Genomic DNA, 15,860 nt, shown 5'->3' on the forward strand with positions numbered 1-15,860 from the left:
TCACTCTCTCATTCTCAGTTTCCTGTGGTCATCTAATCGGCCTCTCAAGCTTCCTCTTTCTCCCCATCTCAGTTAATCCTGCTGTGATGCGTCTTCTAGAAACATTGAGCACTTATTACTTTTTCCCACATTTCCCCCTCCTTTTTTTCACAAGAGTATGAAATACATATAAAAAAATCATACATCAGATTGTACAGTCTAGAAATAAAAGAAGATTCAAATTCAGTAATAAAGGTAAGAGCAATACTTGCTCTAACATTTAAGCAAGACCTTGGACTCCCAAAAGGTCCTGGGCTCAATTATCCTTTCCTGTTTGCAGAGACGCAGTAGCCAGGGCTACTGCTGTGGCTGGCTGGGCAATTCCATGGAGTTGCATCTTTGCAAGTTTCTTCTGTTCACATTCTGTGACCAAATGGTTCAACTCTGCTGCACTGTATCCAATAAGAGTCTTCAAGTCACAGACAAACTTGTATACAAATCTCTTGCCTTGAACTCTACAAATCATGTCCCCATCATAATAATACCTTAACGCACGACTAAGTTTCTCATAGTTCATTGTAGGTTTATTTTTACGTTGTCCCCATTTTTGTGCAACCAGTTCGGGCTGATTTAGCTTAAGTTCTCCTTCATCACCAACCCAAGAAATGCAGTCTCGAGCATCCTTGTCAGTAAGAAGTTCTAGCAAAAACTGCCACAGTTGGATTTGGCCGTTGTTTCCTGTTCTGTTCCCAGGTGAACTTCTATCTTCTCCTGAAATCCTTGGAGCTCTTTGTACTTTAGCTGCCTTTGCACTACTATTTATAGCTTTAATGGCTGTTGGTGTAGCAGACTGCACTGATGCTGGAATAATTTGCACAGGTTGATCAACTGTAGCTATCTCATTCATCTGTTGTTCTTGGCTTGCCAATACATATTTTCGAAGAAGTTCCAGATGACTCCAGAGAATTTCTTCCCGAGGAACCCGCTGAAAAAAATCTTCTTGGTTGAGACTACAGAGTTCTCTTCCGGAAATATTCAGCGTAGTGAGGTCTATATCGGTCATGCTGAATTCCTTCATTACCCAAACCCCCCAGTGCAGGACTTGGTCTGTGCACCACTGTATGGGATCACAGGGTACCCCAAGACGTTCTTGCTTTGTCCTATAACCTTCCAGAGCAGCAGCCCATCTCGTCACTTGTCCTGAGGTTTCACCTGAAATGGCTGTAATGTGTTTTATGCCATCAAGAGTTATCACTTGAGTTTCCTCAACAAGATGCGCTTCTGCTTCGGCATCTGGATCAATACCTACTTCAACTGTTTCCGCAGGTTTAACAATCTCCAGGATGTTTAGCTTTGGTTCAATTCCTTGGTAAGAAATTACCTGTACACTAAGCTGTACAGGTCCATCTGTCTTTACTCCTTGGTCAAATAAACTTCATTCTGGATCCAGCTGCATATCTTGCAAGCAAATTTCACGAGCATCCAAAGAACACTGCAGTCTTGGTTCTAGTAGTTTCTTTAAATTGTCTATTGGCTCATTGATGTCTATGGTCTGGCTTACACATTCAGCTGGAGTGTAGATTTGTTCAACAATGCTTTCTTCTGGGCACTCTGGTTTCTCTGTTCCATCAGTCTCAATTTCTATCAGCTCCTCTGCTTCTCTTTTCGTCATGATTGAAGTATTTCAAAAGCTGACCCCTCCACTTCCTCCTCCTGTTTGGCTTCTGTCTCACCTAGAGCCATCCGGTCGCCGACTGTCTCCGAGACGCTTCCTGTCCGGTGAGTCTCCCCCTCTTCTTAAGAATACAGACTAGCTTTTCTATTATCTATTAAAAGGTGACCCCAGTCAGTCTCAACTGCAGTCCACCCCCTGCAGCCCATGGTCAATGCTAGCAAGGAGCAGACCATGACCAGATGTGAGTCCACTCCCGCAGCTTACAGACAGAATTCCACACCTGCCCCCCTACTCCCTGCCCCCAGCAGCATGGGGCGGCCGACTTCCTACTTCCTAACCAATGTCACTTCTCCACTTGACAAGTACGGTCCAGTTGAGGAGGAGGGTATTTCCCCACCGACTGCAACTGCAGTTTGGTGTTCCAAGCCTTCCAAAGCAGCGTCCCCCCCACCAAGTTCTCTTTCTAACGGAGTCTCTCCTGTTCCCCTAATTGACCTCTTGCTGTCCCCTCCCTCCACTGCACCTATGCGCACGTAATTTCCCATCAAGGGACCACCCTGCTTTCTCTTCATCAATCTTTAATATCGTGAGACCTCTGCAAAAAGTCAAGCCCGCAAAGCCTATGGCTGCATTTCCCCCACTGCCTCCTCTCCAAATAAACTGCAGGAAAAGTACACAAGCAAATTCTCAGGCCCTCTTTCAGATCCTTTATGAGAGTTACCATAAACTCAATCATAAACAGAGGAGAACAAAATCAGATACGATGAGGTTGTCAGGGAGCTGGCTGGCCCACTCATGGGCTAAAGGATTCCTCCCACTCATCACCCACAACGAAATTCAAAATCAACAAAATTGCAAACTACTGTACATCACTGATCTTTGGAAATGCTACCCAAGAGCTGCAAATATGCATATCTGTTGTACTTCTTTTGGGGTCAATATAATGTAACATTTTTCCTTATTGGATGCTATCAGTCTAAAATCGTTCCTTTTTTCTGGATTCTTTCAGCACTTTTAACACTTATGTTATTCTATCCCCCTATTTATAAGCTAAAGATTTACAAAACTACTTATAATAATTCATATATGTATAGGACCCATCTAAATCCTAATAATTACTGCATTCTTGCCAACTGAACACTACACAAATGTATAAACATTTAATAATTACCTAATTTTCATGTTACCAATAAAGAAATATTCAGACAAGGAACAATATTACATAAATAGGACAGAGCTCCAGCAAATGCCAGTATTTTCTACTAATAAATCTCACAATTCATAGCCTTCTTCTGGTGCCAAAAAAAGATAGATTAAAATTTCTCTAAAATTTTAAAGAAGTAATATCCCAGCATTTGATTATAAATTTCAAGGGTAAGCTCTGCTCCTACTCCAATTTAACTCAAACATGCACGTCAAATATTAGCTGAACTAAGAAGTACATCACTCAGTATATATATGCACTCTGAGAATACACAATTACATAAACATGTCAGAACCTTTCTTTCCATAGATGGTCCAGGCCATGAACTGACTCCTTGGATTTCATTTCAGCCCCTGATTCCCATCAGTCCTATCGTTTTTTTCTCCCTAGATTTAAGTTCCTTGAGAGCAAGGAGTTTTGTCTGATTTGTTCTCTACTGTTTTCCTAACATTCAGAGTAGTGCCAGTTATACAGTAGGTGCTCAATAAATATTTACTGAATGAATGAATGCTATATTTCCTTAAACGAAATAATGCATAATAGACATGTTACTGTATTTAAGTCTTAAAAAATCACACATAATCTAGAAGAATGTCATTTTGAAGGTAACAAAAGATGACTTGCAAACAATGAATAAATTACCTTCTCAGGAGGTACAGTTGCCACTAAAATCAAAAAAGAAAGAAGGACATTAGTACAATTTAAGACAGTCCACTACGTAATATTTCATTTTCTAAAAAGCAACAAAAGTTCAGTATGTCTCCAACAGGATTAAGAATCAAACTAAATCAAATGCAGAATTATGGTCATCTACCATTTTGGAGAATTTTACATGACTGACAGGGGAAAAGTATCTCTGCTATGTCATTCCTCAATTATAGGAGATCAGGTAGCAGATGTGATGAAGTTCTTTCCAACTCACTTGCTAACTAAAAAAGTTAAAGGAGGCAACACTTCCTGGTACATTGTTTCATGCCTAATCTCAATTTTGTAGAACTTCCCACACCTTGGAAAACAAACATATTCATTATACTTATCCTTAACATAATAAATAATGTTTGAAATGCTTTCTGATGTCACTGTTAAAAGAGAACACCCTATTTCAATAAGAGACCAAAGAAAGGGTGCTGCATTCTTAGTGCGTAGTGATCTTTCATGAAGCCCTGTGAGCATTTTCAGGAAGATACGCTAACAAGATCATGAAAAGAATCACAAGCCAGCAAGATCCAATGAGAGATTAGCATCTGTATATTGAACAAATCACAGGTTACACCATCATCGACATTATTATAGGGTGGTGGCGGGAGTGATTATGCCTTTCTATTTTGAAACACTTTTCAAAAATCAGTATGTAGAATTAGTCCTTAAGCCTTAGATCAATAAGCACAGGGATTTTTCTCATGGGTCAACGTCTCTATAAACATTAATATAAAAGGTAGATGCATTAACTTGTAAAACCAATCAGGGCCCCAGATTGTTAGCACTACTGCAATGTTCTTGGGGTTAGAAAAAGTCAACTAACTTTCTATCCTGTCTAACCCACCACCAAGAAACTCTTGAGGCAGAATCTGGACCACAGTCCATTTCCTCCTGTTTGTGCCAAGGCGGAGAAGGTGCAAACATCTGGCCAAGTGCACAGGAGCAAACTGGCCAGCACTGTCAATTCTAGGTGAGGTCCTACCTCGTCTGCCTAACCAAGGAGAAATGCAGCAAGTGAGAGAGGGGAATAAAATAGGCTAGAACACAAGTTCTAGTTCAGAGCCCTGAAAAGAGAGCCCCTCAAGTTCAGAGCCCTGAAAAGAGACCTCTCTTCCTTGCCAAGCTCCCAGCGCCTCACTAACCTGGGCACCTTCTCCCCTCACAAAACCCATAAGTGGACACCCTGAATTCTGACCAAAGAATCAAGTGTGAAAGGCCAACAGGAGCTTTATTAAAGCCAATACCTATTCCACACAAAGCTAAGATTTTTGTTCCTCCCATCTGGGGTGAGCACTTTTGTGGTGACAAAGATATTCAAAGTATTGGACATGCTGCTTTCTATGGAGAGACGGAGATAGATAATCCCTCTTTCCGAACCAGAGAGTCAAAGTCCCTTGCCTCTAGTCTTCCTCTGGAGTAGCCGGCCTTAACCACTTCCTCGGAAAAATGTGCTCTTTGGTCATATCACATACTCTTTGTATGACATCTGCAAGTCAGTTGCTCTAAGTCTTGGTTTCTCAAAATGTAAATTAAAAGACTTCACTAGGTGATCTCCAAGATCTCTTTCATTGATCCTGTCTTTCTTCACTTTGCTTCCCCCTATCCCTGACTGCCTGTGAGACTCTATTTCATGGACGCTCAGTTGACGCTTTAACTTTTTAAAGTCTATGGATTCCATTTTTTAAAGTAAATACATATTTATTAAATGGCCCTGCAAACACAGAAATGAATTCAGGCTACTCCCTGAAAAATATGAATCACTCTCCAGGAATAAACACCAAGAAAAAGTAGCTCCCAAACACAAGGCAATGTCCTGAGAGGACCGTGGAATACTGCCACCTGCTAGGTACATACTACTCTGCAGCAGTGCTTCTCAATCAGGGGTAATTCTGCCTTCAGGGGACACTTAGTGATACTTGGACACCTTTTGGGTTGTAGCAACCGGGAGGGGGAGGGTGCCACTGGCTTCTAGGGGTTAGAGGCCAAGGATGTTGCTAAACATACTACAATGCACAGAGCAGCCCCTCACATCAAAGAACTATCCACCCCAAATTGTCAATAGTGCCGAGGCTGAAAACCCCTGTTCTAGAGGTTATAAGCAGGGAAACCAAAGCAAAGACCCACAGACAGATGGCTAGGTCCGCGATCCATTTCCACTCTCACCTTCTGGCTCCGCCGCTCCTGGCCCCTGTTCCCGGGAGAAGGTCAGGGCCTCCACTGGCTCTTCCTTGGCTGGGAGAGGTGGAGGATGAGTACTTTTAGCAACAGGTTGAGTGTTCTTTGGCTTGACAAATACAGGTCCTTTACCTACATGGTGATGGATTGGCCTGCGTCTATGAACGCCAGATACCGTATAACCCATTCCACCAGGACAGATTTCCTTAAAAGCAGCTAGATTTGGGATGGGAAAATATTCCTTTTAAAAATCTAAAAGTGCAAACTTATACAGAGGAAAACAGCATGATGAATATCTCTTAATAAATCATCACTAATATAGTTACATTTAAAAACTTCAAAAACAGATGCAAAATGCTTGAATTTCTGTCAAACTTGCATATTTACAGAAAAAACCCAACCCCTTCTTTTACTAAACATTTCTCCATCTGTTAATTCCTTATCCTACCCAATCAGAATTTTATATATATATATATAGCATATATAGCATATAGAGAGCACATATTTTATATATATTAACATATGTCAGCTACAAATTAGGAGATAGCATACATATCATATTTTCTATTTAATATTCTATATCATATCATGTATTACACACATAAAATATATGTAATACATTAGATTTTTAGGTACAGAACATACTATATATATTATATATATCTCAGGGGGAGTGTAATATCAGCAAAATTCAGACTGCTCCCTCTTGCTTTGGTCTAACTTCACTAGTTATTAACCAGGAACTCAGTAACATCTAAGTTAAATGACTAGCAAGAAGGTTGAAAAAGAAAAAGAAATCACTATTGAGGGAAATGAGGTGCTGAAATCATCCTTATTTGTTTCCAGTTGAAGAAACCAAAGGACTCAGCCAGGATGGAGGTTATCAGCTGATATGGGGAGGCTGGTTAAGAAGGATTGAAACAGGGCAAGTGGCTTTGAAGAGAGATTCTCAGGATGGTGAAAAGGAATCCAGCGAAATACACATGCTAAAGAGATGACGGGTAGAAATAAAGGAAAAAAGGACACGCCAAGTTAGAATGTAGGTATTTTCAAGGAGAGGGATGACAAGTGAGCAAAAGCCTGACCATGACTAACTGGTCGAATTATCCTGAGGGCTAGGAAATAGTCTATGCACTGGAACTGCTATTCCCGCCAGGAAGGTGGTTTTGTATGCTTTAAAAAAAAAAAAAAAAAAAAAAAAAGGTTGACTGGGGACCTGTGATTTGCTAGCCTCCATCGCACAATCGCCAGGAATGAGTCAAGGGGAAAGACAAGAGAGGCAAGGCAGTGTGTGGCCCGAGGAGGAACGATCCACCTAAGCCCTTTGGTGTCAGCGCTGGAGGCAAGTTACCAAATGCAGACACCAAGGAGCTCATGGTCAACGTTTTTATTTCTACTTTTAAAACTGAAAGTAAAATAAGTCACTTTTCACCTCCACTGAACAAGAGATCTCCTCTTGATGTTCTGGACCTAAAATTAGCTCTTGGTAAAAATAAAACCCCCAAATACTCCTTAAGACATGCTAAAATTTGTTTTTCTAAGGATCACACATTAAATGGTAGAACCTCATTTTTATGTTTAACTATGAAATACAATTTTCATCTGGAAGAATAGATGTTTCTAGCAAAAGTGTTTTTCTATCAAATATTTGAAGCATGAATGAACTAAACATTACTCTTATGAAAATCACCATACATCCAGAAACTGGTTAAGTGCCAAAATTTTATCTTTAATATTATTTTCAAACTTAGTTACTGCACTTTATGGAAAAGTCTTCCGCTGTTACATTTACCGTCTTGATCTATGCTTCATGTAAGGGTTACAAAAGCTATCAAAATTGAACTTAAAGTGGGTCTATGAATTATCAAGATCATGAATTTAACTGATCATTACTTTTTAATACTGAGAGGATCAGATCCCACAGGAGGATACTAGGGCCTTCTGGAGATGTGTCAAGTTACCCGGTAAACCAAACTACCATCAACATTATACTGTCTCTGCTTTACCAGTTCTTTCTGATCCTAGCCATCAACAAACATGGCTCACGATAGTTAAATTTATATTTAAGACTTGTCTGCAACAGTGCAAGTTATAGGCCTAAGACATTAAATGGCCCTGTGAGAGTTAATACGCTTCCCTATGTGGGAAGCACCTTATGGAACAAGAAACTGAGTAGACTTTTTTTATGCCTACCCCATGCCAGTGAAATTGGGGCCACTCCTTTTTTGATAATATCATGCCCGGTATCTGCAGGTATATTTCTTTCTCTTCTCTTTAACTCTACTTGACCCTGCTTGAGAAGTTGGTGACTCCCTGGTATAAAAGCAGGGCACTTAGATAAATTTATGCTTTCAGGGCATTAGGCCATTATGTACTCAACTGAAGGATAAAGAATCATCACTTCCCACCCAGAAGTTCATGGGAGTTTGGCAGGATCTGCCCTTGAGTTATTAATCTTCAGAGCATAAATTCAACCAATGATATTCATAGTGAATATAATTTTCTCCATTTCCAACTGGAGAAATCAAGCACAATGTTCTTAACAGGACCTGAGAGGCACCTGTTCAATACATGAGTGAAAGAGTTAACCTGCACCAGGTCTAGTCGCTGTGCAGGCGGTGAGCAATCATCAGGAAAGTGCAAGTCCAACAGGGCCTTCTGGTCTCTCCACACTTTCAAACAACAGACTTAGGGCCCTAGAAGCTAGGGATAAAACGCAATGGCTTTTCTTAACATCCAAAAGGAAGTCTAATGTTACACACAAATGGGAAAAGCTCTTTGCATGTAATTTTTCCCACTGATTCAACCTCGTATGTTCATGGTTTTTACAAAAGGGATAAAAACACATCGCATTATTAATAACTAATTTTAAAGTCAGAAACCACAAATAACCCAAGCTGCCCAAATCATCCTGTGTGCTTGTGTGGCCGGGAATGAATGTGAGCACACAGCGGGGCATGTCTTACCTGTGCCTGGAAGGGGACATTTCTCACAGTGTGGGCCCCAGGCCTTGCCCACACTACAACAGCAGAGCTGCTTGGTGAGATGAACAGACAGGGGGTGCATACACTGCCTTCCGGAACTGACAAGTCGGTAACAGGGCCCTTTCTCCTCAGAGATCACAGGGGTATCCGCTGAAGCAGAGAGATAAGGCCTGACGTCACCCAAGAAACGACAAAAACCAGTTCGACATTTCACATAATAGTAAAATGAACCTAAAAGTTTGGATTAGAAATCATACTTCAGAATAAATCTGTCTAGATGTAGGGCATTACCCTTCTTGATTTAGGGTCAGTTGACCAAGTGAGTTTGAGAGTCAGGACATCAAACGTCCCTGTCTCTGTCTGGTCCCTTCTTCCATTTTAGTAAGTGTTGAAAATCAACTATGTGTGCGTGAGTGAGAACCAATAATTTCAACCAAAATAAACCTGCCCAAATAAACCTAACTATAAAACCTAATTATCACAATCACTACCTCATTTGTTGTCCTGTATTTAGCCATAAGAGAGGTAGTTCTAGGGCAGAATTTGGTAAACAGCCAGGTATCATGGAAAATCAGGAACTGAACATAGTAGATACTACAAATCAGCTATCACTCTTCTTGCTTGGAGGACCGTGAGAGCCTGCAGGGCCCTATCTGGTCTCATCCTAGGCTAGCGACCAGCAGATGGGAGGCAGAGGACAGCTTCTGACTGGCAATGCCACACAAGGCCCCCGGTCTAGCCAGACAGCACACCAGAGAAGGAACAGATGACATCCTCAACCCCTCAGGAAACATCGCAAAAGCACATCCGCCCACAGTCACCCAATACCTAAGTCCTCATTCTGATTCTTCTTCTATAAACTTAGTAGATGAGACTTCATTAATCTAACAGCTACTGGGCACATAGGGCAATTATGAGAATAAGAAAGACATGGCCCTGCCTTCACAAAGATCATTTTCTAGAGTAAATGTGCATGGAGAATGTTCTACAGAGCCAGTTCCAGGCCAAGTCCACACTGCTGAACAGACCAAGCTTGATGGTCACCTCTCTGTTCATTCCCCATGTCAACAAAAGCTCTTCTCTACTGCATCACTGTCCAAATGAGCTTTTCCCAATTTGCCTTTCCATTACCCAATTCCTCTAGCACCTGGCATTTCCAAATCACCTTCCTTTCCCGCTCAGAGCTAAATTTTCATTCTCACAAAACGACTGACATCTCTGCTACAAGAAACAACCTGATTCAATGAAAGCACTACAGCACAGTGAAGAGAGCAAGGGTTTTTAGATCCAGACAGACCTGGGCTCACATAGTGTGTCCACCACTTGCCAGCAATATAACCTAGGGAAGTCACTTTGACTGGCTGCAATGGTTTACGTGTCAACTTGACTGGGCCACAGAACCTAGATAGCTGGTCAAAGACAGGTCTGAATGTTGATGTGAAGGTATTTTTCACATGAGATTAACATTTAAATTAGTAGATTTTGAGTCAAGCAGATGACTCTCCAGGATGTGGGTGCGCCTTATCCAAGCAGTTGAAGGCCTTAGGAGAAAAAGAGACTCATCTCCCCAGAGGAAGAAGGAATTTTGCCAGCAGACAGCCTTCAGACTCTGGCTGCAACATTAGCTGTTCCCAGGACCTCCAGGCTGCCAGCCTACCCTGCAGATTGGGGCTTGCCAACCTCCACATTCATGTGAGCCAATTCCCTAAAAATCCCTTCTCATCCACCCACGCTATTGGCTCCATTTCCCTGGAGAGAATGCTAACTCATACACGGGCTGAGCCTCAGTAACTCCCTCACTTATAGGTGACGAGCTCAACGTATGGACTCAAAATATCATATGCTAAACGTCTGCTTCAGAGTAGACACAAAATACACGTCAGCCTGCCTTATTAATAAAGGCAGGTACCTCCATCCTCTCAGGGGCATCTGTACACGACTTGATCACTGCTGTAGTGGTAGAATTTCAACAAAGTGAAAACAGTCGAAAAAAGGATATGGGTGAGTTGGAGGGTGGAGCAGAGGATTGAGGGGAGCAGAGGAGGCCTTCCTAAGGCTTCAACACTTAGTTCCTCCAATAAGGCCAGGTTTGCCCAAGACTACTAAAAATGTGGTAAAAGGGAGAAGTTTGAGTCTTTTCCTCCCCCTTCTCCTACTCACTTTCTGGAGTCTGTGCAAGTCAGCTATGAAAGATTAAAGGTCACAGAAGAAAAGTAAAAGAAAATTTATGAGTATGGTTATTACCTCCAAAAGGATACGTTTCTGGAATGACTGACCATCAATTATATAGCATATGGGTGTGTGTCTGTCTCTCTATATAAGTTGTATAATCTTAAGAACATATACATAGTTCTAGGATAATCAGCTCACCAAGGATTTTGCTCCAAAATTTCTTCTCCAACCAAAGTGTTTGGAATTCACAACACATATTTCCATAGAAACAACGTCAGGTCAACTCACAAGAGCCTATTTTACACGTGGTAGGGATTAATTATAACACTAATCGCATTAAGGTTAGTTCTAGATCCCAAGAACAAGGGCCATTTAAAGCAGAGCAGAGTTTCCCCAAACCCTGGACATTGGCAGACGGTGACACTGGCCCCTTGCGCTGACTTGTCCACACTCGCTCCCTGGTATCCACCTCGCCCTCATATCCAGGGTAGTGATACTACCTTAGGCACCATCCCTGTTACACTTACTCTGCTCCTCTATCCAAGGACTCTACTTTAAAGTAACATATCAGGCCTACCGCCCAGATTAACCCCAAACTCCAAATCAGCAATTCAGTTTTTAAGGGATTAGTATGTGTATTTGTGTGTAAGTGAATTATAAGAGATTGCTTCTTCATTAAAGCAGGTCTCTGGTTGAGGCTCCATGCATGGCGCACACACACACAGAAAAAGCAAAATGTTAGGCATTTTCTCATGTGGAGAATAATGACAGAAGTCAAGGAAGCTAAATCCTCCTAAACATCTTCTCCTGAAAGGTCTCTGTTTTATAGGTTTTTGTCCTTGCATCATTTCCTAACCCAGAGATTCTCCCTAAGTGCTAGGATACTGGCGTTTTTTTTTTTTTTTTTCCACGACAGCTTCCAACGCACTTCAAGTGGGGGTCTTTAAGGGAATAAGAATCACTGGCTTACAGAATCATCAAAACTCAGCTGTTGGTGTGTCAGGGAACATCAGACCATGTTGTAACTAAACATTGTGCTTCACCCCAAGTGCACATAATAATAAGCCATTAACTAATAAAAAAAATCTGCTCCTTCAAAGATGGAAGAAATCCCAGGAGAAAGCCATTGGGACGGTCTGGCTTACATACCTAAATTATACTAATGCTCCTATGATTCAAATTTTCTTTGCTCTATAATTATGTGGATCAAAAAGTGTTAATTTATGCCTCGCTCAGATTTCTAACAGGATGTGCCCTTTAAAATGGCCTCTATTCTAATGCCTAAGTCACCTGTTATTCTTTTATCATTTCAAATGACTTATATGGCAATTCACTTATTTCATTAAACACCTCTAGCATTTTCACATTCAACATGATACATAAACCCAGGAACAATATGCTACCTAGAATGATGTATGATTGGTGTTTCTACTGTCTGAGTATCTTTAACCACAGACTGAAAGGCTGGTTGTAAAGGCTAATGCATTAGTATACTACATTTATTATTTAAAATATAATAAACGTGATTATATAGTCTATTGCATCATAAGGATTTACACTATACTAAAAAAAAAAGTCAATATTGCCCAAAGATTGCTAAAGAATTGGTGGAAATGGGAATGGGACAGAGCAATGAGGAGGAATTACAAAGCGTGCTGGCAGGTTCATATATGTAGGTACCCTGAAATATGGGTTTTGCAGATTGTATTTTTTGTAGAATGTGTTGCTAAGATTCAGGTGCACAGATTCAGGTACTCTATATAGAGCGAAAAACATTTCAGAAGCGTAAACCCTACTAGAAATGCCACATCAGTCAGTCAAGAAAACAAATCTTTTGCTCCTGGTGACAGACATGGGAAAAATCTTCCAAAGAAATAAACATATAGCTCTATACCCAAGTACAGTATTGAATCTCCACCGTATATATCCAATGCTGATGGTGATTACATAACAAACCACCATGAGAAGGGAAGATGCTATGGTTCTCACATTTGGGCTCCCCAATAATGTATTAACCAACTTATACTTAATTATAGGGTCGTACAACCAACTCTGATTAAACTTTCAAAGCCATGCTGCTCTTATCAATTCAAACATAAATGTAAATATTATTAAGCAGATATAAATTAACCTGGTACTTGGAACAAGTTGAAAAATAAGAGAAGACTTGAGGAGACAGCATATAAGCTAGCCTCTCCTACTAATTTGTTTTCATTCCCCCCCTCCCCCAAACACCTCCAATATCCTTATTCACTTCTTGGGTGAAATTCCACATTAGAGTTTCATGCCATTAAAGCTTAAAGTCCCAATGGGATGAGTGCTGGGATGCAGGTGTGGGGAGCAAGTAACACTGTTAGAAGGAGTCTGAGAGATGACTTTCCTAGGGAAGTAAGAGCCCATAGGCACCCTTTTCAGGAAACAGGTTATTAAAAATAATTCTGCGAGAACCAAAATTTTAAAAAAACAATGATTCTGAGGCCACTGCAGAGTCAGACCAGCATTTTACAGTGAGACTAAATAGTGGCTCCGCTTAAATAGATGACTTGCTCCTGTCAATTTAGACCAGTTTCCTCTTCCTGATTAAAGGCTCAGCTTGTGGAGTGAGACAAATTGAGTTTCAAATTTGGGCTCTACCGCTTATAGGCTGTGGGACTTTTGGAAAGATCCTTAAACTCTCTGTGCCTCAACTTCTTCATTTCTAAAATAGGAAGAACAATACTACAAGCCTCATAGAAATCTGGTAAGTATTATATTTGATAATCTATATAAAGTACTCATCACAGTGCCTGGCACTTAGTAAGTACACAGTAAAGATTACTACATTACTGTCATGGCTTTGGTTGTTACTGCTTTTACGTGGGAGCAAACAGTTGGCACAGATCTGTCTGTACAACCTCAAGGCCATGATGCTGTGAGACCACTAAGTGAGGAAAACTACGAGCCTAAGCTGAGACAACCACAGAGGAGGTGGGAAGAAAGGAAAAGGTAGAAAATAGATTATGAAGATCTAATGACTTTCTTGGAGACCAAAGGAGATGACAGAGTCAGAGGCGACACAGAGGCTCCCAGCCTCATTTCTGGGGAGAACAACGTCACCATGGACAAAACCACCAAGTCAGGAAGGAAAGCCCATTTTTCTCTCTCTGCTAGAGATCTAGCAGTCATTTACCCAATCAGCTTTATTAAAAAAAAAAAAAAAGATCTAGAACTATGAGATCCAATTTGTTAGACCCTAGCCACATACTACTACTTTGATAAAATTTAAATGAGATACAATTTAAATTCAATTCCTTAGTCACACCAGCCACTTGTGACTAGTCTATCACATCAGAAACGTTCTGTATCTGCACTGTCTATCAACACGGAAAGTTCTATTGGACAGCATTGATCTAGCCCAAAAGTCAGCAAATTTTCTCTGTGAAAGGCAAGATAAATATTTTAGGCTTTGTGGTCCATTTGGTCTCTGTTTCAACTTCTCAGCTCTGCCACGGCAGCATGAAAGCGGCCTTAGACAGTATATAAATGAATGGACATGGCTGTGTTCCAATAAAACTATTTACAAAAACAGACGGTGGGACAGATTTTGCCCACGGGCTATAATTTGCCAATCCCTGATCTAGAACCCTAAAGTTAGAGGCACAAAACCCAATTTTAAACCTCAAATGTCATTTACAAGCTATATGATCTTGAAAAGTTACTTAAACTCTCCTAGCTTCAGCTTCCTATTGTGTAAAATAATTTGTATCTCATAAGGAAGCTGCAGAAACTAAAAAGAAATGATGTTCATGAATATGACTGGCTTTTCGAAGGGATGAGTTCGGCATCTCATGATTTCCAGAGTTAGAGCAGAAGCACATCTTCTCTCTAACCCTCTCTTTCTGTCAGTAAGCACCAAGTCCATTGGTCAAGAATATTATGAAACAGCAAATGTGCAGGCTCAAAATTCTTTTTTTTTTTTTTTTGCGGTACGCGGGCCTCTCACTGTTGTGGCCTCTCCCGTTGCGGAGCACAGGCTCTGGACATGCAAGCTCAGCGGCCACGGCTCACGGGCCCAGCCGCTCCGCGGCATGTGGGATCTTCCCAGACCTGGGCACGAACCCATGTCCCCTGCATCGGCAGGCGGACTCTCAACCACTGCGCCACCAGGGAAGCCCCTCAAAATTCTTTTACCTGGGCCCTTTGAACCTGTGGACACACCCTCCCCAGCATTCATCTTGGAGCTCTTGAATTTCTGAAGAAAATTAATTGCAGCTTAAAAAGTCAGAAAGCTTTCCTACTCCGACTGCGCAGGTTATTATACTTTTCTTGGATTGGCTCTGAGAAAGCCTGGAGTTTCATCATTCCCCACAGAGAGGTAGGAGCAGGTCTGGAGAACGCTACCGCAGCAACGCCCTGATCCACAGACACAGAGGTCGGAGACAGCAAACGCCAGAACTCTCCTACTTTCTTCTTTCAGCTTGGCTAAGTCAAGGACAGGGCGCGGGCAAGGAGAGAAAGTGAAGCGGTTGCAACCTTTGGCTGCAGTCAAGGAATTCTGAGGGTGTTCACCTCAGCGTATTCAAGAACAGGGAGAGCTTCCTACTGCTCCTTGGCCACTGCCAAGTGCATTTCTTGGAGTTCACAGAGTCAGCCACACCTTTTATGGCCTGGATATGCCCTAAATTCATGCTGCCTGAGCAAACGTGGTCAATCTCCTCCATCTGCTTCCACGGTCTAGCCAAGGCTGTTCTTATATCTTGCAAGAGCATTTACTCCAAATGATAGCTTTGCTCAGTGCCTTTGTGTGTCTGTGTGCGTGTCTGTGCATGCGTGTGTGCACATGTGTGACTCCCGGTCTCCTTCTACTACTTCCCGCATGACTATCAAGGGTACCACCAACTTGCCAGTGCTTTTCCCCCCTACTTTGTAAGTATCACCTTCTCCCCTCATTCTTTCTCAAGACGTTACTTCTCTTCAGACTTCCCTATCAACT

At 41.5% G+C, this 15,860-nt stretch overlaps 1 protein-coding gene and 1 pseudogene across 13 annotated transcripts in view; both read right to left on the reverse strand.

Annotated features, from left to right (window-relative positions):
- Window positions 1-15,860, reverse strand: part of LTBP1 (latent transforming growth factor beta binding protein 1) — a 419,895-nt gene that overhangs the window by 136,479 nt on the left and 267,556 nt on the right. For 7 of the 13 annotated variants that reach the window (XM_027113416.1, XM_027113415.1, XM_027113414.1 and 4 more), the window contains 3 exons: window positions 8,699-8,866; window positions 5,721-5,948; window positions 3,501-3,523 (listed from right to left, as the gene is read on the reverse strand). In XM_027113416.1, coding sequence (XP_026969217.1) covers window positions 3,501-3,523; window positions 5,721-5,948; window positions 8,699-8,866 — 419 coding nt within the window. The remainder of the gene's footprint in view (window positions 1-3,500; window positions 3,524-5,720; window positions 5,949-8,698; window positions 8,867-15,860) is intronic. The other 6 variants (XM_027113421.1, XM_027113417.1, XM_027113426.1 and 3 more) reach the window with 3 other exon arrangements.
- Window positions 280-1,693, reverse strand: LOC113623860 (GA-binding protein alpha chain pseudogene; annotated as a pseudogene).

This window comes from Aethalodelphis obliquidens, unplaced genomic scaffold, assembly GCF_003676395.1.
Source record: "Aethalodelphis obliquidens isolate GAN/ISIS:26980383/991018 unplaced genomic scaffold, ASM367639v1 scaffold12, whole genome shotgun sequence".
Taxonomy (NCBI): Eukaryota; Metazoa; Chordata; class Mammalia; order Artiodactyla; family Delphinidae; genus Aethalodelphis; species Aethalodelphis obliquidens.